General features: G+C 45.7%; 1 protein-coding gene across 2 annotated transcripts; it reads left to right on the plus strand.

Annotated features, from left to right (window-relative positions):
- Positions 1 to 1,100: 1,100 nt before the first annotated feature.
- Positions 1,101 to 22,789, plus strand: ankrd44 (ankyrin repeat domain 44). Of its 2 annotated transcripts, none has more exons than XM_034574270.1 (28): positions 1,101 to 1,667; positions 6,075 to 6,158; positions 7,240 to 7,318; positions 7,796 to 7,866; positions 8,385 to 8,585; positions 9,697 to 9,784; positions 10,592 to 10,734; positions 11,024 to 11,236; positions 11,656 to 11,734; positions 11,823 to 11,937; positions 12,038 to 12,120; positions 13,396 to 13,459; positions 14,037 to 14,105; positions 14,409 to 14,549; positions 14,764 to 14,829; positions 17,464 to 17,575; positions 17,998 to 18,069; positions 18,359 to 18,560; positions 18,906 to 18,993; positions 19,071 to 19,188; positions 19,593 to 19,815; positions 19,894 to 19,981; positions 20,073 to 20,156; positions 20,235 to 20,380; positions 20,468 to 20,550; positions 20,804 to 20,886; positions 21,030 to 21,121; positions 22,282 to 22,789. In XM_034574270.1, exons 1-28 carry the CDS (start codon positions 1,641 to 1,643, stop codon positions 22,545 to 22,547), a joined length of 3,180 nt encoding a protein of 1,059 aa, XP_034430161.1. In that variant the 5' UTR covers positions 1,101 to 1,640; the 3' UTR covers positions 22,548 to 22,789. The 2 variants fall into 2 exon arrangements, with proteins under 2 accessions (XP_034430161.1, XP_034430162.1); XM_034574271.1 differs by having other exon boundaries at positions 1,102 to 1,667; positions 22,379 to 22,788.

Genomic DNA, 22,789 nt, shown 5'->3' on the forward strand with positions numbered 1-22,789 from the left:
GTCTCTTCTCCTCACTTCCTCATCGCTCTGTCTATTCATTTTTCATGCATGTGTGTGTGTGTTTCTGTGCGTGTGTCTCTGTGTGTGAGTGTGTGTTTTTGTGTCTCTGTGCATGTGTGTCTTTCTCTCTCTCTCTCTGTGTCTTTGTGTGTGTGTCTCTCTCTCTGTTTCTCTCTGTGCGTGTGTGTCTGTGTCTCTGAGTGTGTGCGTGTGTTTGTGAGTATGTGTGTGTCTCTCTCTGTGTGTCTCTCTCTCCCTGTGTGTGTGTGTGTGTGTGTGTGTGTGTGTGTGTCTCTGTGTGTGTGTCTGTGTCTCTGTGTGTGAGCTCTGAGTGTGTGCATGTTTGTGAGTGTGTGGGTGTCTCTCTCCCTGTCTGTGTGTGTCTCTCTCTCTCTCTCCCTCTCCCTCTCCCTGTGTGTGTGTGTGTGCGTGTGTGTGTGTCTCTCTCTCTCTCTCTCTCTCTCCCTGTGTGTGTCTTTGTGTGTGTGTGTGCGTGTGTGTGTGTCTCTCTCCCTGTGTCTCTGTGTGTGTGTGTCTCTCTCTCTCTCTCTCTCCCTGTGTGTGTGTGTGTCCCCCCCCCCTCTGTGTGTGTCTCTCTCTCTCTCTCTCCCTGTGTGTGTGTCTCTGTGTGTGTGTGTCTCTGTGTGTGTGTGTGTGTGTGTGTGTGTGTCTCTCCCCCTCTGTGTGTCTCTCTCTCTCTCCCTGTGTGTGTGTCTCTGTGTGTGTGTGTGTCCCCCCCCTCTGTGTGTGTCTCTCTCTCTCTCTCTCTCTCTCTCTCTCTCTCTCTCTCTCTCTCCCTGTGTGTGTGTGTGTGTGTGTGTGTGTGTGTGTGTGTGTGTGTGTGTGTGTGTCTCCCCCCCCCCCCCCCTCTGTGTGTCTCTCTCTCTCCCTGTGTGTGTGTGTGTCTCTGTGTGTGTGTGTGTGTGTGTGTGTGTGTGTGTGTGTGTGTGTGTGTGTGTGTCTCCCCCCCCCCCTCTGTGTGTCTCTCTCTCTCTCTCTCTCTCTCTCTCTCCCTCTCTGTGTGTGTGTGTGTGTGTGTGTGTGTGTGTGTGTGTGTGTCCCCCCCCCCCCCCTCTGTGTGTCTCTCTCTCTCCAGACGGGGGCAGCAGAGAGAGGAGCTTCTTGTTGATGCTGGAGCTTCTTCTGCACCTCCGCGCGGAGCAGCGACTTCCTGTGAGACCCGACCCGGCTGCCAGGCTGCTTCTCCCGGCGGCTCGTGTCTCAGCTCACCGGGGGAGGAAGGAGCTGCCCCCGCGGACCTGTGGGTGCTGCGCGGCTCTGGAAGCCACCGGGGAACCCAGCACAACCGGCTGCGGCAGACGCGGTCATACATGTGGGCTGTTCACACCGGAGGACCCGGCTCCTGTTCCTGCTTCCCCGCCTCCCCGCGACCCCGGGGCGGCCGCACATAGCGTCAGTGGAGCGGGGCTGATGGCCCTGGTGCTCGGCCCGGCCTTCATCATCATCCCCCGCCTGTGCCGCTGCTAGGGAGCTACGAGCGGCCGTTTCCGTTAGCCGGGGCGTCGAAGGGCAGAGCGGGTCCGGGCGGAGGAGGAGCCCGGGTGTGGGCGCAGCATCGCCCCGGTGCATGGTGCCGCGGAGCCGCAGGGAGTGGATGAGCCGCCGGAGCTGACCCGGAGATGGCGGTCCTCAAACTGGCCGAGCAGGTACCGGAGCTAGCCGCTGTTAGCTTAGCATCACCCCCTCTGCTCGGGATACGTGATTTTATCTTTTATTTATGACTCTTTGTCTCTTTGTGTTTTTACTCCGAGCGACACGCAGGAAATAAAACATGATTATTATTAATATTTAATTTCCTCCCGAAGCTGAAACAGTTTTAATGTTCAGATGTCACACACACACTTCCTGTCGTTACCTCAAGTAACTGAGTACTTTTACTCAACTACTACACTTGCATCATGTACTTTTACTGGAGTACTTTCAGTACTTGCTTCTGTGTACTTGTACTCTCAAGCTCACCGGGAAACTGCAGATATTCATTTGATCTTTGATTAATCAGCTGATTGGGATTTAATTGATTACCTCACAGGGCCGTATTCACCTCCTTCAAGGCCCCAGGGCCAACACTCGTTAAGGGCCCCCCCCTACTAACCCTGACTGTTCTCATCACTTTCATTATTTCCTCTGATACGACCACAATTTTATTTACGAAACAATTATTAAACTGAAAAACGGCAAATCCTCACATTGTATAATGACACCGTAACAGCGAGGGGCCACATTTCAGGTCCCGTAACCTTGGTTTGGGAACCGCTCTCTCCCCCCAGCCTCCCTCGTGTAAACTCAGACTGCAGCGGAAGTTTCCACCTGTTTCAAAGGATTCACCGTGGTGAACGTGTTGGTGAACGTGTTGGTGAACAAAGCTCAGCTGGGATCTGAGCGGGTCTTTGTAGAGAGAGATGTGACACAGCCTCCTCGGCTCAGTCGTATCAGATCTGATGTAAACTTCAAGGAGGGGAGAGCAGTTTTTTTTATTCTGGAACTCAGGGACTTCCTGTTTGCAGACAACGTGCTGATGAAGATGTCTGATAACCGGATTCGTATAGATTCTTCTCTCTTGTGTTTGCTGTGTTTCATCATGTGCTGATCAAGTGTGAGTCACATGACGCTGGGCCGTCGTCAAATCCTGTTGAACATATGAGAGTGACTCATAACACGCAGCTTGTGTCCTTAATGAAAAGTCTTAAAAAGCAGTGAATTCAATAAAGGGCCCCAGAAGATACTAACAACTCCAGAATTTAATTTTACCAAACACTTCTATTGCCTCTTGTGGACCGGAAGATTACTTCTAACCTTTAGCTTTTGTGCTAATTTTGTGTGTAGTTTCTTGTACGTTTGTGTCTCCTTGTGTCGTTGGGGGATGTTTTGTGTCTCTGGCATAGTTTTGTGCGTCTTTTGTCTCTCGGCTCTTTCGCTTCCAACAGTCCACTTCACCCACGGGCTCCGGACTCTCTCTTATTGAGAGAAGGATTAATGACGGTTTAGATTTAGCGTCTCGCTGACGGGAGAAGCGGCAGAAGTGCGTCGTGGACTCCGAGGCTGCAGGAGACGAGCCGGTTACAGGCCTGTCCCCTCAGGCGTGAGACCAAATCAAGCTCTCTTGTGTGATGTGCTGGAGGCACATGACGTTTTTTGTGTTGCATGTTCGTGTGTGTGTGTGTGTGTTCGAGAGACTGTGGAATGAGAACCAGGCTAATCTGATGGAGGAAGTTTGTTTAGGGTAGAAGTGGAAATCTGTACGTGCTGGTTCAGAGGTGACCTTGCTGTAAACAGTTCATTGTTACTGGTCACTAACTGGGTTTGTGTGACACTGGTTAGGTGAAGGAGAGATGTTATTGTGTGTGTGTGTGTGGTGCAACAATGGATTCTTATGTTTGAGATATTGTTGGATTATCTGCCGGTGGAGCCTGGCTGATAAATCTGTAAGACCAGCGTAGGGAGACACTACTTCTACAACTGCTAGAAGAACTTCCAACCTTTTGTGAGTTTAACAAAGTTGTGCAACTAGAGGAAAAAAAAACTACACTTCCACTGAAATATACTACAAGTGCTGTTGTGTGCCAGAGAATTTCTAAAATAAGGAGAACTCCCACTCTCTTGTATAGAGGGCGCTCACAAAGTTCCTGTCCTGTCAGAATCAGTCCTAGATCCTTAACTGACCAATCAGCACGCGGTAGCAGAATGAATTTCGTCATATAGGAAATGTGAGCAAAATTGACCCTATAAGACCTTTTTTAATTTAAATTCTGAAATATAATCGATACTAGTCGGAGGAGCGACGTCTTTTTAAAGCATCTTCATCAGGTCTTTAAATAAACAGATTTGACGCATCATCACCAAACAAGTATTAGGTTGTTCTGTCTGAATCAGTTTTGTGTTATTTAAACCGTTTTATTGGTCTTGATGATCCCAAACAGTTGTGTTAGTTTTGGAATTCACTTTCTTACACTCTCACTCATTCCTTAAATCTCCTCCTGTGTTTCTTGTGCCGTCACCAGACTCCCCAGCTCCATGATCACAGACGCAGCACTGTGACGAGGGGCCAGCTCAGTGTGTGTCTGTGTGAGTTAGTGAGTGCATGTGGAGCAAGGAGAGAGTAAAGCTGAAGAGGCCAAATGCTGCTAAGTGTCAGCTGCTTCTTTTAAAGGAGCAACCCCCCACAACTCTCCTCTCCTCGTTCACTACTTCTACACTTAAGTGTGTCCTTCCTCTTTCTCTCTCTCTCTCTCTCTCTTATCAGCTCAGCTCAAGTAAACGCAGATTAAACCTGAGTCGCAGATTAACGGCTTTGAAACTTCAGTGTAAATGTTGAGCGTTGCCTGATCACCAGGAGAAGACGGGAGAGTCACTTCCTCCACCGTCACTCTCCCCTGTAGCTGATGTATCTTTGGAGGCTTCATGTTTGAAATGATATCGACCCTGTTTCTGAAATCGTTTGAAATCGTTTGATCAAACAAATAGAGCAGCAGGTTCACACTGTGGGAAATAGGTTGTGAAAATAATATGATTTGGTATCGGAAGCAGAACTCGGATACAAACGTGTAAAGCTGCCTGTTACCGAGGAGAAAGAGGACGATGAAGTGGCGTTAGACCAGAGCTGAATTCATGAGGTGAAACACAGATCAGATGAGGAAGTGGTATCGTTCTGGGCTGTTTTTAAAGCAGAAGTGAAAAGCTGCTCTGCGGTTCCTCTCTCTTGTTTCTGAGAAGAAGTGACTGTGCAACAGGAAGTGAAGCGGGAGGTGACACGAAACACACAGGAAGTGAAGTGAGGCTCGAGCCGATTCAGATCTAACCTGCAGCCCACGTTTCTGTCCCTGCAGAGGCTCAGACGCTCGAGGTCTAATGCTCAAAGAACCAATGTGGACGAGGAGGTTGAGTCTGAACCATTGATGGTGTTTCTCTGTGGGGGAGGGCAGCCTTTTAACTTTGCAGAAGTTTTACATTCATAAAAAATCTTTATAATACACTAACGGAAAGAAACACAGAAAAAACCTCATGTTTCATTTAGCGGGTAATTTACTGTTAACTTTGCACTTTGATAAACATTTTTGAAATGTGTGTTTTTAACTGCCCTTTAGTTCGAGCTGGAGAATAAACACTTGCTCTTTAAGTCACTGACATGTTGAAGACCCTCATGTTGAAGTTGCACCGCAGGTTGTTTTTTTTTGCCTCCCCTCCTTAAAAAACCCACAATGCTCTGTGTTGCTATGGCCTCTATTTATCTCCTATCTGTGATCCATGAAAGAAAATAAGGGCCTCAGAGACGTGACCTCCACACAATGCCCTTCATTAAAGCCTCCCCTCTGCTCAGACATCTTATTCTTATGATCTGTATCTACACAGGATTCTCTGCAACTGTTTCTCTGTTTTGGTCCTGTCTACATATAAGAAGTTAAAAGAGTGGGTCAGGGAGCAGAGCCGGAACGCTACACGTTGGAAAGTCAATCAGAAGAAACACAAACCAGTAAAAGCAGAAGTATAACACCTGCAAATAGATGCAAAATTACCTGGAAAAAGACACAAAACAACTATTTTTATTGATGCAAATCGACCACAGAGATGCTCTTTCCTTCAGTCGGCGCCCAGGGGCCCTTTTTCTCATGGCCTGTCCATGTTCACATTAACTAACCCTCTCTGCTCCGTCTGTAAACTCAGCAGCTTAAAGTCAAGCAGCTGCTCCTGCACACACACACACACGTACACACACACACACACACACACACACTCTTCCATACCGTGGGAATAAGGATCATGCTCGCTCTCCTCTTGTGTGATGTCCAGGAGATATTCTCTCTCCAACATGTAGTGAAGTCATGTCTCGTTTAGATCTGTGTGTGTGTGTGTGTGTGTGTGTGTGTGTGTGTGTGTGTGTGTGTGTGTGTGTGTGTGTGTGTGTGTGTGTGTGTGTGTGTGTGTGTGTGTGTGTGTGTGTGTGTGTGTGTGTGTGTGTGTGTGTGTGTGTGTGTGTGTGTGAGAGAGACTCACACGTTGCCTCTGGTGCTTGTTGCTGAACGTCTTTCTCGCCCCTCTTCTGTCTCTCCTCTCTCCAGCCGCCTCTCATCCAGGCGATCTTCAGTGGAGACCCTGAGGAAATCCGTATGCTCATATACAAGTCTGAAGACATCAATGCTCTGGTGAGGAAACACAGAGCTGTGGGATCTGTGTTTGGTTCGGGGACGACGCTCTTAATGAGTTTAAACCCACCTGAAGAATCGCATTTTATTACACTTTAATAACTAAATATCTATATCATGACAATACCTGTAACGCTGAAAAAACATCTTGTAATTAAGTGATCCATTTCTCGTTACTCAAAATGTTAATTAATGAACAGATGTAAAGTTAAAACTATAAAGTACAGATTCTGATCCAGGTCACGAGTAGCTTTTCTGCTCAGAATTCACTTAAACTGAAACTTCAGCCTCCACTTCCTGTGGTACCCGGCAGGAGGAGGGTCAAAGGTCAGGAGGCAAAGGTCAAGAGGCAAAGTTCAGAGTGTGTGTTTGTTTCCATCAGCACATGTGGGTACAGATGTTTCTACAATGTCCACACATGGACTGGTCTTCTGTCCCGCTCTCTCCATCTCTCGTGTTCAATCTTGAACATTGTCCACTTGAGACGGGTTTAGTTGGAGAAGGTCGGCCGAGTCACATGGTCGGGGGGGGGGGGGGAGATTCAGCTTTTTTTCTGTAAGAACTCATACAATCATATTTAAGAGGGATGATTTAACACTTTATTTATAGAGAACTTTTTTAACACAAAGTACAAAGTTCTGCACAACTGAAAACAAATAAGTGTTGTTGTATTTCTGCTCCCTCATCTGTCCTAGAAAAAATACTTTGGTTTTTACTCCATTTGTTTTGCAGAATGAGGCTAATTTTAAAAATGTGATCAACTAATAAATTATGATTATTGGACTTTTTTCATCCTGGGGGGAAATTCACAAGGTACCAACAGTTTGTAAATGAATTAAAATGACCCCTCCCCTAGCTATAGAATCATAAAGCGATATCCTCTTATATATATATATATATATATATATATTAATAATTACATTCAGATTAAATATGATGATAACATGTTTTGATGGTGATATACTTTTGAATACAGTACTTCACCACCGCCTCCTCTCACTCTTTAACCACAGGACCTTTTAGAATAAAACTTTCCTGTGTCTCTATATTCAAACACCAACCACCTGACTTCCTCCCTCAGGATGCAGAGAAGCGAACGCCGCTCCACGCAGCGGCGTTCCTGGGCGATGCCGAGATCACCGAGCTCCTCATCCTCTCTGGTAAACTCAGTTTTCCTCTTCGCCTCCTCGATGCGTCTTTAACTTTTCACGTCTCGTCTCACTGACTCGTTTTCAAACAGCCTGGAGATGTGATGTTATTTTAAACGATATATTCTTCCTGTTATGTTTTAGATTCACATCTTATTAAACGCTACATTCCCGACATTCCTACTAATATTAGCCTGCTATTAATATTAATTATTGACAAACATCCCATGACAAGACTCTCTAACTTCCCGTCCTTGTGGTTCTTTAGCCCCAAGACTATTTGTTTCCAGTGAGGAAAATAAACATTAACAACAGGGACCAGAAACAGTTTATAGTTTCAGAGGCTGATAATCTCTCTAAACAGCTGCTAACTAGTTTTTGCAGAAGCTAATAGTTAATGTGTCGGGGACGATTTTCACCCACGTTCACAAAAAAGATTAAATGAAATGTTTTTGCATCATGTTCATCGCTCCTCTTTCCTCTCTGCAGGAGCACGGGTCAACGCCAAAGATAACATGTGGCTCACCCCTCTCCATCGTGCTGTGGCATCCCGGAGCGAAGTGAGCGCACACTCACACACACACAGACACACACTCACACACACAGACACACACAGACACACACAGACACACACAGACACACACAGACGCACACCTCCACCTCCACATCCCATCCTAAAACAACGACTCCTTGCAGTGAGTGGGACACAGATTTCATGGGGCTCGTGATATTTACCTGTAAACAGTTTTCAGCCTCTCCCTTACTGCTCTGTCACATACCGAAGTTCTATCTTTGTCATCTGGTTCAAAGTCATTATTCAGCAACTTTCTTACACCTGCCGTCCAAACAGGTAAAACAACATGGCTGGAATAACTGAGTGACGGAGTTTAGAGGTGGTGTGTAGTTCGTTCACAGGGGAGGACGATATGAAGTGTTGTTTTTAATGGTTTCACCTTCCAAAGGCTGCCTCTGAAATGATTTATTTATTCGTTTGTTTGCGTTAATGTGATAAAGGATAGGAATCCCACTGTGTGATCTTTTAACCAAAGCAAACACTCGCTCTTTGATTCTTCCTCAGGAGGCCGTACGAGTTCTGATCCGTCACTCGGCCGACGTAAACGCTCGGGACAAGAACTGGCAGACGCCGCTTCACGTCGCCGCGGCCAACAACGCGCTGCGGTGCGCCGAGGTCATCATCCCGCTGCTGAGTAGCGTCAACGTGTCGGACCGCGGTGGACGCACCGCCCTGCACCACGCTGCCCTCAATGGCCACACTGAGGTACTGCAGAGTAACAACCAGAAGTGTTTTGTCCTGCATCCTGTCTGCAGAACAGCGTCCACTTCGCTGCGTGACGCTGACACGTATGCGTTGCGTTAACGCTCGGGTGTTCCCAGCGCAATTGTCATAACAACAACAATCAGTTTCATGATTGGGACACTCATAACCGGCTTTTGTGCTAACGTGCCCGGCTAGTTATCAATATGATGCAATAGAAGCACAGGAAATAAAATCCACAACCACAAGAACACATATCAGGTTATTAATAATAATACGATTATAAGTGCTGCACAGAAAACAAGTGGTTAAAATACAGAAGGAAGTAAATAAACATTAATATTAATAACAATAGAGAAAGGAACAATGATAACCTGGCCTCCCAAGTTAATTCAGGAATATGCCTTCTGAAAAAAGTAGGTTTTTAGCCGAGATTTGAAAGAAGACACCGTCTCAAACAGCCTTGTTTCCTCAGGCAGTTAATTCCAGAGCCTCGGGCCCTGAAGAGCCTCGTCTGAAGAGCACAGGCTGCACAGAGGTAAATAGGGCATTAAAAGATAGGAGATATATCCTGGGGCCAGACCATGAAGAGACTTAAATGTCATCAATAAATAATAATACAAATTTAAGAGAGCCATTGTTAAAACGATAAAACAGGTGTGATGTGATCATTTCTCTTATTTCTAGCTCTTAACCTCTGGTTTCGGTCATTGGGTCCAACATACACGTGCTAATCCTGCGTTTACTGGTGAAGTTCACCGATAAACAGATGCGTCCCTCCTCTGTGGATGTGGTTAGGTGATGTGTTTGAAGGAAACACGTGGGTGCTCTTCATTCTGAAACACTCCTCGCAGCAGGTAGTATTCACGGATGTGCTGAATCTAAAATTAAGAATGAGAGGGGGCAGATTTCTGGAAATCTGAATGGACGGCTTCTCTTTTCCCTCCTGAGTGTTTATGCAACAGCTGAGCCGAGCGATGTGTTTACAGTGGCGTTATATAAAGAGCATCACCCACACACAAACATCCTCACATCCATCCTCGTGCGTCGCACACGCTCTGCCTGCTGCTACAATCATTCAAACTCTAATATCTGTTACTCTTCTCTCTGTCAGATGGTGAACCTCCTCCTCGCGAAAGGAGCCAACATCAACGCCTTCGATAAGAAAGACGGCCGAGCGCTGCACTGGGCAGCTTTCATGGGTGAGGGAGACAAAGACGGAGTTTGTTACAAGCATCTCACACACCCTGCTTTTATTTCCTGGAAGACGACCGATGCAGATGTGCGCGGAAAAATGAATCAGTGGCTCATTGTTAGTCCCCGAAAACCCGAAGGAGCTCGAGCGAACAAACGAGACACAACACAGAAAGTGGTTCGACACATTTAACAGGACAAAACCAAATGTCTCGCAAATTATGTGTAAGATAAGATAAGAGAATCCTTTCTTAGACCCACAAGGGGGACATTTGCAGTATTACAGCAGCAAGAGTCAAAACGACATCAGCAAGTAATAAGTAACATGCAATGCTTAAGTGTAAGGAATATTAAGAATTTATAGAAATATGCAGTGTGAGGATATGTACAGTGAATGAATTCCACATGAACCGTTGATATTGCACAGACAGATGAATACAGCTCAGTTGAGACTTAGTGTTCAGTAACTTTAGTAAAACGTCATTGGAAAATTAAATTCTTCATTCAATAACAATAAATAAACAAATGATTGATACATCGATAAAAGTTCAAAATACATTCTGCCAATAAAACAATATAAATTAATTATATATATATTAATATTAAGTAACATCTTTGTTAATCTGACAATTTATTGGAACAAACAATCAGGAAACAATGAGCAATGATGATTAATTATTAGTTTCAGCTTTAATATCTTTTTGGGTCCTCAACAAAGTTAGTGGTTAAATATGCAAACACAGATTTTAGTCTCTGCTTCAGTTAACTGTCTGTGATTCAAGTCACTGAACTGTTCTCTGGTGCGCCCCCTGCAGGCCATCTGGATGTGGTGTGTCTGCTGGTGAGTCAGGGGGCAGAGATCAGCTGTAAGGACAAACGGGGATACACCCCCCTCCACACGGCGGCGTCCAGCGGACAGATCGCTGTGGTCAAACACCTGCTGAACCTGGCTGTGGAGGTCAGAGGGCGCACACACACACACACACACACACACACACACATTGTGTGAGGACACTTGTTTACGTACATTCCTGAGAAATTGTCCAAAATGTCTTCACTCTGAACGTCCAGAACTTGTTCCCAGTGAAGACAAACACTAATTTAACTTTGCACATGCTCAAAGTTTAACAAACACAGAAGCACTTATTGTGGTGGACACACACAGACACACACAAAAATGCATAACAACACTGACTGGGACATATTTGCGTGTCCGTGACAACACGTCCGCTCTCCTCTGACCACAGATAGACGAGTCCAACGCCTTCGGGAACACCGCGCTCCACGTGGCCTGTTTCAACGGTCAGGACGCCGTCGTGAGCGAGCTCATCGACTACGGCGCCAACGTCAGCCAGCCCAACAACAAGGGCTTCACCCCGCTGCACTTTGCCGCCGCCTCCACGCACGGGGCGCTCTGCCTGGAGTTCCTGGTCAACAACGGGGCTGACGTCAACGTCCAGGTAGGTCGACGGGACGTCTTCCTCACGTGAGCAGTCAGAGCTGCTCTCCTCTTCATTCTTCTGGTCTGTTAGTGAAATCACTTTGGTGCAGGGTCGAATATATTGATTTTTAAATGGACCACACACACACGGCTGTATTCACCTCCTATGGTTTTTACCCTGTGGCAAACATGTATTTTTGTGCCACTATTGTCCCCCATCGCAGTTTAATGATTTCCACGAGCACCAACCAGTTCCCCACTCTATTTATAGAACCTTAAAATCTAACTTTATTAATTCTGCTGAGTAGAAAAACAACAATATCCTTTTTATAACGTTGTCAAATGAATGTAAAGAAATAACTAAGATGTTACTGTTATTACACGTGTTTCCTCAAACTCAAAACTAAAAGGTTGTGTGTGTTTTAATTTCCTCGTCAGAGTCGCGATGGGAAGAGTCCTCTTCACATGACGGCGGTTCACGGACGCTTCACTCGCTCTCAGACCCTGATCCAGAACGGTGCGACCTCGTCGTGCAGCGTCTCTCTCAAACACACTCGAAGCGTTTTCTCCCTTTTTTTTGTTATAATGAACGTGATCTTTCCCAGGTGGGGAGATCGACAGCGTGGACAAGGACGGAAACACCCCTCTTCACATCGCCGCCCGCTTCGGCCACGAGCTCCTCATCAACACGCTCATCACCAGCGGAGCAGACTGCACCAGGTTGGATTTGATTAACTCCTGGAAAAATTAGTTTTGAAACACTTTTATGAAACGATATTCAGCGAGAGACTGTTCTTCTTCTTCTTCGTCTCCTCCGCAGGCGAGGAGTCCACGGGATGTTTCCTCTGCACCTGGCTGCCATGAACGCTCACTCCGACTGCTGCCGCAAGCTGCTGTCCTCAGGTAACGCTCAGGGGCACCGAGTCGTTCCAAGTAGAGCCAGTCTCATGGTCAGTGTCGTGAAACCTCAGCCGACAGTTTATTAGGTACACCTGGTTAACTCCATCTCCAGGAAGGCTGTACTGATCCGAGGTGTTGATTCAACGTGATGGTTATTTAATATGGTGAATTATATTGTATCGATCTTGACCCTTCAAACTGTAAATAACTGTTAGCTGCTCGACATGATCAGATTTAAACAATCACAGCTAATATCTGATCTAAAGTTACGTTGCTCATCCTAAAGGGTTTTTTTTGTGTTTTTATGTTAAAACCTTAATTTCAGGCACAAACTTTACATGTAGACTAAAAAAACTTTATACTAATACAATTCTCTGTGTTTGGATGTTATAGTTCTCACAGATATATTGTGTTCTTGTTTTATTATATATTTAAACTCACCACTACGTGTTATGTGGAATAAAAAAACGAAGCTAAGCTCAAAGCAGATTCAATAAAACTACTGTGACTCACTTTGGTCTCTCACATGAACTAATATAAAACTGTGGGTTTCTTATTAAATATTCTGACTTGATGAATCTGCAGTTTTCACCACTGCATCAGGAGTTAATGTCTTATTGACACTTACTGAAAAGTTTCCCTGTTGCTTTTGGCAATGAAGTCATTTTTTATTTATTTTAATAACCCATTGCAGATACTTCACCTCTGTAGGAACAAAGTTTGATTCCTCCTTTTCAAACGGCCTCATTCAGACTGTTGTTGTTTCGCTATTAGAGCCAAATCAATAATTAAAACCATTACTCCCAGTGCCTTCATCTTAAAAATACAGATGTTTGAGGGTTATCACTATCACGATGTGACAAAAATCATCTGGTATGATGAAGATGAACAATATGGCACATTTGTATTTATTGCAGGTACAGTTTTTAACTTCTTAAAAGTTCCCATAGAAGAAGCTGAGTTTCTTTGTAGACACTTTATCATCTGTGACCTTATGATGACTGGTTTTTCTGTCTGTAACTTACATCTCTGCATGTGTTGTCCAGTCTATTCATCACGCACCAGCATCTCCTAACCTCCTCTGTCCACCTGTCTTTCTCTCCACTCCCTCCTCTTCCTCGCTCCGGCCGCTGCCCCTCCTGTGTTGTCTGTCCTCCCTCCCTCCGTCCTCCCTCCCTCCGTCCGTCCTCCCTGCCTCCCTCCGTCCATCCTCCCTGCGCGGCCCCCCCTCAGGTCGGAGGTTTAGCATAATGTGTAACGACTCGGTCCTCTCTGCAGGCTTCCAGATCGACACCCCCGACACGCTGGGGAGGACCTGCCTGCACGCTGCGGCCGCCGGAGGGTGAGAACCGTTCATCACTGTTCATTATGGGACACATGGCTGAATGACAAGTTCGTGCACATCCAGGGAAAAATACACATTTTGCTGATTTACATGAACACAGACTTAAAGGGTCCGTGTCCATGTAGAGTCTTCTGCTGTCCTCCAGCTTCCACCTCGCTCAGTCTGTGTTCCTCTCTGCTGCCGTTTGAATCCAGGGACAGTTGATTGGCCAACTAGTCTCAGCTGTGCCAATCAACTGTCCCTGGTTCACCTGGAGCTGCTCACTGAGCCCCCCCCCCACTATCACTTCATGAGCTTAAACGACCTTTGTGAAAAAGTCCCTGATGAAATCGTGTTTAAATTCACAAGATCCAGATTGTTTTTAAAGATCTGCACCGGATTGCAAACAACTAATCCTGTTCACAAACAAAAAAATGTACAGGGGTGAAGACATAACCTCCTTGGTGGAGTGTATATATATAATATTATATAATATAATGTGTGTATATATAATAAACAGTAACTGTGGTGCATCATTCTAATTGTTCTATAGTCTGAAGGGTCTGTGTGTTTCTGTGTGTTTCTGTGTGTGCAGTAACGTGGAGTGTGTGAAGTTGCTCCTGAGCAGTGGAGGAGATCACAACAGGAGAGACACATGTGGCAGGTGAAAGAAAATATGTTCCAGTTAAAACTGTTCAGATAATTTGTTGATTACTGGATAATTGTGGAACTCGTCATGTGAAACACTAAGTGGCTGCTGATCTATTAACAGATAACACAAGTATAATTATATAAAATATATCCTCATTGTTTAAGTTAGAATTGTTGAGAAAATATTCAAAATTTATAAATGTTAAAAATGTTTTGAGAGGATAAACATAAGATAAATTTATAATGAAAATGATCTTTGTACTATTAGAGTTATTAAACCGACGAGTTGACCCTGACTCCCGCTGTTCTTCCTCAGGACTCCTCTTCACTACGCCGCCGCCAGTCGTCACTACCAGTGTCTGGAGACGCTGGTGGCTTGTGGCACCGCCATTAACGTCACCGACCAGTGGGGGCGCTCTGCCCTGCACTACGCTGCGGCCTCGGACCTGGACAGGAGGTGAGAAGTGGAAGAATTCATTCACTGACAACATAAAGTCACTGTTACTACATATCACACCTCACTGTTTCCACGGTAACTGCATCGACAACTATGAAGTTTACGATGCAGCGTTCGGCCCTGAAACCCTGAGTTACTCCTCCCACTTGTAGTTTGACTGTGTTAATGATTTAATCCTCTTTTTACCCCCCCCCCCCTACCCTCTGTTCCACAGGCGTCGTGTGAATCTGGAGCCGGAGAGTGACGGGGTTCAGGCGGAGAGAGAGAAAGAGGCCGGACTGTGAGTTCACACTGAAAGAAACACAAAGAGAAAAAGAAACATGCGTCCAAACTGTAGAAAACACTAACAACAGCTGTTTCAGACAGAACACAGGACAAGTGTATTTATACTTAATTTAGTCACTTGTCTTGTCACCTGTCATATATATGTAAACATAAATATTTACCACGTGTGTGTGTGTGTGTGTGTATAAAACGTGCTTCCATAGATACTAGAAAACAATACAAACTAGGGCTCCGTTGTAGCACTAACGTGCCCGAGCTCATGCATTTTGAAGCCTGCTGCGGTTAGTGGAGAGAGCGATCAATGACCAAGCGCATGTCTCTGCGTTGCAAATGCGTTTTGGGGCTCTGATGTAGCGTGAGCAATTTTGTGTCAATTGGACAATGTTACAACAAATCAATTTGGTGGTGATAGGACGATGCACAGTGGAGTTATGACAACATCGTCTCCTTTGGCGAAGGATGAACCTTCGCCACAACGCAATGTTTACACGGTTTGAGGAAATGTCACGATTCTGACCATGGTCCAATGACTTGTCTCAGCTCATTTGAGCTGTTTATTGTTAAGCAGCCAGGAGCAGTGCATCAAAGTATAAAACATGTCACTTCCTGTCGCCAGCAGGTGGCGCTGTGACGATGAGTCAATATAGATTAAATTTTCACCACTTCTGAGCATGTTGAAGGCTCAAAAAGCCAAATCATTTGGGTTAGAATAATAATAATAAGAAGAGCCAACATTAACTTCAATCTAAATTAAATATGTTGTAAGAATTTAGATATTATTGTTATAAATAATTGTTATTATAGTAATTGTTAGAGACAGACTGTTTCTACAGTTTCCGCATTTGTCCACCAGATGGCAGTGTTGTACTGTTGTTGTACTGATTAGGCCGTGGAGGGGAGGGGGGGGGGAGAAACGGCTCCGAACCACGGCCACTAATCACGCACTACATTCCACGCCATCACGTGCAGCGCTGTCAGTATCACTACGCACAGACTGATCTGTTCAGGTCAAAAACAAAAAATCTCCATGTTTTTGAGATGACGTCATTTAAACGTCGAACGTGTAACGTCAAAAATAGGCGACTTCCTGTTGCGTTGTTCCATAACGCTCCGACATAACGCCTTTTTTGTGCCACTTTGTATATATGAATATGTATACAAAGTGGCACAAAAAAGCCGCACTGTTGCTGTACTGTTCCTAGAAAAAAAAAAAAATGAAAAAAAATATGTATAAAAAAATATACCACTAAAGCCAAAATGGTGGGCTTCCTGTTTGGTCTAGCATATCTATCCAAGAGACTTATTTGTTTGTTATGAAAAGACACATGTCCCCATCGATTTTTGTACATGTCGGCCAATCGTGGTGTCGGGGCTGCCCTTTAGGGGGCGCTAGTCAGTTATTTTGCCACGCCCATTGGCAGAATAACTTAATAATTCCTTAAAACCATATGAATATTTTCAGGGGGGGAGTGTTGATACACAAATGTAGTTTGAGGGAGTTTGAACCTCGAACACTGAAGTTACAGCAATTTCGTGTGTCACGGCGAGTTGATGAACTTTGACGCCACGCCACTATTATGGCGTTTGACGAAAAGTCACAGTAATCTTATGCCGTCATTAACAATGTGTTGAGACCCGTTTGACACAGTTTGATATGGCTGCAGTAAGTGGATGAGGAGCAATACATCCAAGTGGAAGATGCAAAATGGCGGGCTTCCTGTCTTTTTTGTTTGTCTGGTCACGATACACCTGGGCTACGATTTTTGTGAAGATCGGTCAAAGGGAAACCTAGGGGCTGCGTTCCAGGGGGCGCTGTTGAGCCATTTTGCCACGCCCATTTCAAATTACTCCAGAATACGTACATTTTCACCACTTTCTAATTTTCTGCAAAGTTTGGTAAGAAGTTGAGCATGTTGAAGCCTCAAAAAGCCAATTCATCTGGGTCACTATAATAAGAATAATCCTTACAATTTCAAGAGGGCCTCCCACCGTCGGTGCTCGGGCCCTAATAATAAAAGTGGGATCAATCCACCACAGAAATTAGTTCTAAACGCAGGTTTCAGTAACAAAGCTCAACGGATGTTTGAGGAAATTAATGAGGATACTTTTATTTTATGAAACAAGATGTTTCTTGTGTTTTACAAAGTGAGTCTGAGAGAGAGAGAGGAAGACGTATTCATCTGTTCTTCTTCACGAGCTGTGATTGATTATCACAAAATCTCTCTCTGTGCTCACAATCATTACACATCTGCAGAAATCATCCAGTCCATTGACAACCTAATGTGTGTGAGTGTGATACAGAGCCAGAGAAATTAAAAACAGAGACATAAACACACTAAAAACAATAATATAGAAACACGAACCTGACACACAAATCACCTGAATATCAGTTTAAACACGTTTTATCAACGAACCTCAACGATGATGGTCGATCTTTGGTTTTATCGTCTCATGAGCTCGATCCCCACTCGTCCTAACGTGTGTGTTGGATATGTAATATATTAAACTGATCAGACATGAGCGAGCACAGAGACATGTTTAATTCATCATGTCGTCAGTGTTCAGCACATGTGAGCTGCCGGCTCTTGAGTCTCCATCTTGTTTTCACGGTGACACGTTTGTGTTCCAGATGTTTGGAGTTCCTGCTGCAGAGCGGAGCGACGGCCTCGCTCAGAGACAAGCAGGGCTACAGCTCGGTCCACTACGCCGCCGCCTACGGACACAGGCACTGTCTGGAACTGGTCAGTCCACTCACTCAGGACACATGGGGGAAATATGTGTGTTTTTAATATGTGAAATATGTTTGTGTTGTTGTGACTTCAGGCGATTCTCTGCATCTGCTCTCGTCCCATTTTCGCTTCAGACCACGCAAACGCATTCCAGGGCCTCGTGTCCTGGAATCATCTTCACGCTTAAATGAGACTAAAATCATTTTTACAAAGCGTCTTAAAGTTTAAAGCTGTTTCCAAAACAACACTGTTAACTGAACATGAAATAAAAAGGTGTTAATGCAGATCGTGGGTTTAATGAGTTTAATCATCACTCGTTAGGAACATCTGAACCTGCAGAGATTATTATTTACTCGTTTTATCATCCATCATTTGATAATATTATAAAATAATTTGAAAATAAGAAAATCAAACTTTCCTGTTGTGACCCGCAGCTGCTGGACAGAGACGACAGTCGCCATGACGACCCTGAATCTCCGAGCGCCAGGAGCCCGCTGCACCTCGCTGTGAGTCTCAAACCAGCTCCAAGGTTTAACCAGAAATGATTTCACTTTAAAAGTTTGATTCCTTTCTCTGGGAGGTTCCGATGTTTATGATCAGATTTCTCAGACTAAAGCTTCAGGTTTCTTCTTCCTCCATTTTCCTCCTGTGCAGTGTAAGATGTATTTATTTCAACAGTAAGGCTAAAAAAAACAGATGTTGCTTTAAGAGTCGATCAAACGAAAAGTATAAAATCCGATAACGTAAACCACGTTTCTCTGAATGGTTTGTTTCCTGGTCTGTGTCTTCCTGCAGTCGTACCACGGCCACGCTCAGGCTCTGGAGGTGCTGCTGCAGGGGGAGCGGGAGGTGGACCAGGGGGACGAGGTGGGGAGGACCCCCCTGGCCCTGGCCGCCCTCCGGGGCCACACTGACTGCGTTCACACCCTCCTCAGCCAGGGGGCGTCGCCGCGCACCACAGACACGCAGCACGGACGCACCCCCGTCCACCTGGCAGGTGCGTTCAGCTTCATGTGGTTTTAGCAGCAGATTGATGTTTTGGAATCAGACACGTTAACGACCACCATGTTGTTTTTCACATTTATGTTATTTTTCCTCCCAAAACTTAAACTTCTTCTTCTTTTAAATGTGAAAACCAACTTCCTACTCTTTCAGGAATTCTGGGTCGGATCCGATTCGGTTTCTTCTTTTTAATTATAAGAAACTTTTGAAACTAGATTTAAAAGAAACTTTGTCACTATGTATAATTTTTTTGTTTGTTGACGTTTTATCTGACAATTAATAAAGTTTCTGTTTGTGCCTCTCGCTCTGCTGCACCCTCTCTCTCTCTCTCTCACTGCAGTGATGAACGGTCATACGACGTGTGTGCGCCTCCTGCTGGACGAATCCGACTGTGCAGAGCTTGTGGATGCTGCCGACTCTCAGGGACAGTGAGTGATCGTCCCTCTGTTTCATTTCTCCTGCTCCTGTTTCTCAAACACACTAACCGCCTGCTCCTCGTCTGCAGGACTCCTCTGATGCTGGCGGTGGCCGGAGGTCACGTAGACGCCATGTCGCTGCTGCTGGAGAGGGAAGCGAGCGTCAACATGGCGGATAACCACGGCCTCACTGCTCTGCACCTCGGGGTGAGTTTTAAACCGTGTGTTGAAAAGGTCTTTGGGTCGAACAGACTTGTACACCAAAGTCTCAAGAAGAAACACAAATTCTGTCTGTCCAGACCAAAGACCGTACATAAAGATGGACGACGTGTCTCCACCACGTACCGCTGTTATCTTGAGCTGATGGAGATGATTTGACGTCATGTCGTCCATCTTTATTTACAGTCAGTGATGTGAACCAGTAGCTTCACAGAAGTTTGGGAAAGAGAAGCAACGTAAAACCAGATGATTTCTACTAAAACAATTTATTTTTAAGGTTTTAGAGTTTGTGCAAACTAACAAATGCAGTAAATTTAAAAAACAGAAACCGACGGGACCACACGTCCTGTTTATCTTCTTCAATAATGCGCTGACGTCGATGATGTGTGCAGCTGCTGTGTGGTCAGGAGGAGTGTATCCAGTGTCTGTTGGAGCAGGAAGCCTCCGTTCTACTCGGCGACTCTCGGGGTCGCACGCCCATCCACCTCGCCGCGTCCCGGGGACACGCCTCCTGGCTGAGCGAGCTGCTGAGCATCGCCTGCTCCGAGCCGCCGTCCCTGCCGCCGCTGAGAGACCACAGCGGATACACGCCGCTGCACTGGGCCTGTTACTACGGTCAGTGTCCACTAACACACACACACACACACACAGTGTTGTGTGACTCTTTACTACACACGTGTTTTGTGTGTGCAGGTCAGGAGGGGTGTGTCGAGGTCCTGCTGGAGCAGAAAGGTTGTCGCTGTATCGATGGAAACCCCTTCACGCCGCTGCACTGCGCTGTGTGAGTCACGCGTTAATAAATCATCAGCAAACTTTATTAGTGTCGTTCCTGTTTGACACCAGTCGGTGAACTCCTGTGTTCACATCTTCAGGGTGAACGACCACGAGCCGTGTGCGTCTCTGCTGCTGGAGGCCATGGGGTCAGACATCGCCGGCTGCAAGGACGCCAAGGACAGGTGGGTCCTGTGTGCGTCTGTGTGTTGATCCTCACTGTGCCTCCACCTTCGTCCCTCACTCCTCCCTCTCTCCTGCAGGACTCCTCTTCACGCCGCAGCCTTCACGGGTCACGTGGACTGTGTCCAGCTGCTGCTCTCACACGATGTGACCGTCGATGATGTGGACCAATCAGGTCGCACGCCACTGATGATGGCGGCTGAGAAGGGCAAAGTCGGGGTCCTCGGTACAGACACGTTTTTTTCTACTGGCTGATTTATTCTAATCACTCAGCTCCAGTATTCTGCAGCTCATGTGTGTTTTCTGTCTCCAGATGTGCTGTTGACCGGCGCCAGCGCCAAAATCAGTGCCACGGACAAAGATGGCAACACGGCCCTGCACCTATCCTGCAGTAATGTAAGTGTCCACAAGGGGACGTGTACGTTTCGTTCATCTCTTCCCAACTGAGTTTCTCCAACATGGAGGTTTTATCACCAATATTTGATGATAATATCCTGAATTAATCATTAAAACTGACTTGAGCCTGTAGAAAATGGATAAATAGATTAAAAAATAACTATAAATGACAGTTTTAGAATGAGGAAGAAAGGCCATCCGACCTTTCCCTCGACGTCAGAGCTCGTTGTAACTCTTCGTCTTCTCTCCGCAGGGGAAGGAAGACTGTGTGATGTTGATCCTGGAGAAACTGACGGACACTTCGCTCATTAACGCCACGAACGCAGCGCTGCAGACGTGAGTGTCCAAATCACGAAAGTGTTATTTCTCTTTATGAAATAAGAGTTTGAGCAGGTAGATGTGGAATCAGCCGCAGGAGCAGAAACAGTGCGATGATACTTTACTGGTAAGAACTGGTTTCACTTGTCCGTTTCCCACAGTCCTCTCCACCTGGCGGCGCGCAGCGGCCTGAAGCAGGCGGTGCAGGAGCTTCTGTCCCGAGGAGCCAACGTTCAGACGGTGGATGAGAACGGTAGGACGCCGCCGCTCGGCTCTGATCCAGACGATTCTCTGCTTTTAGAGTAAAGCTGCACGTCGCTGTCTGGTCGGCATGAACTCAGCTTCACTAATGAAACGTTCTTGTTTCTGTTTGCTCTGCAAATGAATCTTCAGAATAAGAGGGTTCCCACTGGTCATGGAGGTCAAAGGATTTAAAAAAATGCGTTGGAACATTTTTATCTGAGAGGAAATGAGGAGTATTAGTCATATTGATGATTGAGTCATTATATTACGGGAATAATGTAATTTAATGAGAAAACGTCGACTGATCTTCTGATGTTCTCTCTCTAAAACGACAAGTAACCTCAAATTAATTCTTCATTCTTGTAACATTACCACTTTATTCTCCTAATTATGTACGACAGTAAAACAATGGATTAAATCCATTTAAACCTTTTTTTTAAAATTCAGAATCTAATAAATAGTCTCGTGTTTTAAACCAGTTCTGACCAAACTGTGATAATGTGGGAATCCTCATTGAAACTGTTTCTGTGCTGCTTGTTCGCTCGTCCTGTGTCATCAGATACTTTAAAGTCCAACTGAAATTTACATGTATTTATTTTGGGTAAAAAGTAAAAGTAGAAATTCATATTTTTGGTTAAATCAGTATTTGCATTCAGCAAAATCAATGTCTGGTGTATTTAAAAACTCAAATGCTGCATAAAGCAGAAGTCTGTCACGTGTCATCCTGCAGCTTCTCTCTGAGCTGACGTCACAGCTGAAGCTCGACTGCAGAACATTAATGAAACATGAAAACATCTGTAAACATCTGTAAACATCTGCTGATCCTCTTTTCTCTAACGTCACTAAAACACTCGACTCTTCCTCTGTCTTTCATCTGTTTCTGATGATATTCAAACACTCTATTTCCGTCCTTCTTAGAAATATAGATTTAAAATCCACATGACAGTATTTTAGTTTTCAGGAAGTTGTGTGTGTGTAGAAGAGATTTCAGTTGGACTTTATCAGAACGCGTTTGTTTCCCGTCCCGACGGCAGCTGGCTGAACTCTAATGGAATGCTGCTCCGTCCCTTTGTCTCCTGCTCCTGCTTCGCCTCCCTGCTTCCTCCTCGTCCACGTCTCCTCCTCTTCCTCCCTCCCTCCCTCCTCCCTCTCTCTGTCTCTCTACCTCAGGTCTGACCCCCGCTCTGGCTTGCGCTCCGAGCAGAGAGGTGGCTGATTGCCTGGCTCTCATTCTGGCTACCATGATGCCTTTCTGCTCCCCTTGCAGCTCCGGGGCCCCGTCCCCAGGCGCCCTGCTGAGGCACCTGCCCCACCCGGCAGGAAAAGGCCCCGGCCCGGGCCCCGGCCCTCGGGCCCCTCGGAGCCCCAGGAACCCCTCCAGACCCTCCAGTGAGGGAACCACAGAGAACGACTCGGAGGACTCGGAAACCTTCTGACCCTCCGGACCGACTCGACCCTCCGACCTCCACCTGACCGTTCTTACCCCCCCCCCCGATGGCGACGCAGCTTCGTGTGGAGACTTGGTGGTGACGCAGAGAAGACACGGAGCAACATGTCCAATATTAAACCAAGAAATAATCACATGAATAACTGAGAGAAAACATACAACTTCAATAATTTGGAAAGTATTTCAACTCGGCTTAATTAAAATAACTTCAAATTATTTCATAACGTCACA

The sequence above is a fragment of the Hippoglossus hippoglossus genome, chromosome 21, assembly GCF_009819705.1.
Source record: "Hippoglossus hippoglossus isolate fHipHip1 chromosome 21, fHipHip1.pri, whole genome shotgun sequence".
NCBI lineage: Eukaryota > Metazoa > Chordata > Actinopteri > Pleuronectiformes > Pleuronectidae > Hippoglossus > Hippoglossus hippoglossus.

Bases quoted from the DNA above. Each gene is read 5' to 3' on its own strand.
- ankrd44 (XM_034574270.1), top strand. From the start codon at position 1,641: ATGGCGGTCCTCAAACTGGCCGAGCAG. The intron at 9,785-10,591 runs GTGAGGGAGACA...CGCCCCCTGCAG, and splicing joins GCACTGGGCAGCTTTCATGG to GCCATCTGGATGTGGTGTGT. The intron at 10,735-11,023 runs GTCAGAGGGCGC...CTCTGACCACAG, and splicing joins TGCTGAACCTGGCTGTGGAG to ATAGACGAGTCCAACGCCTT.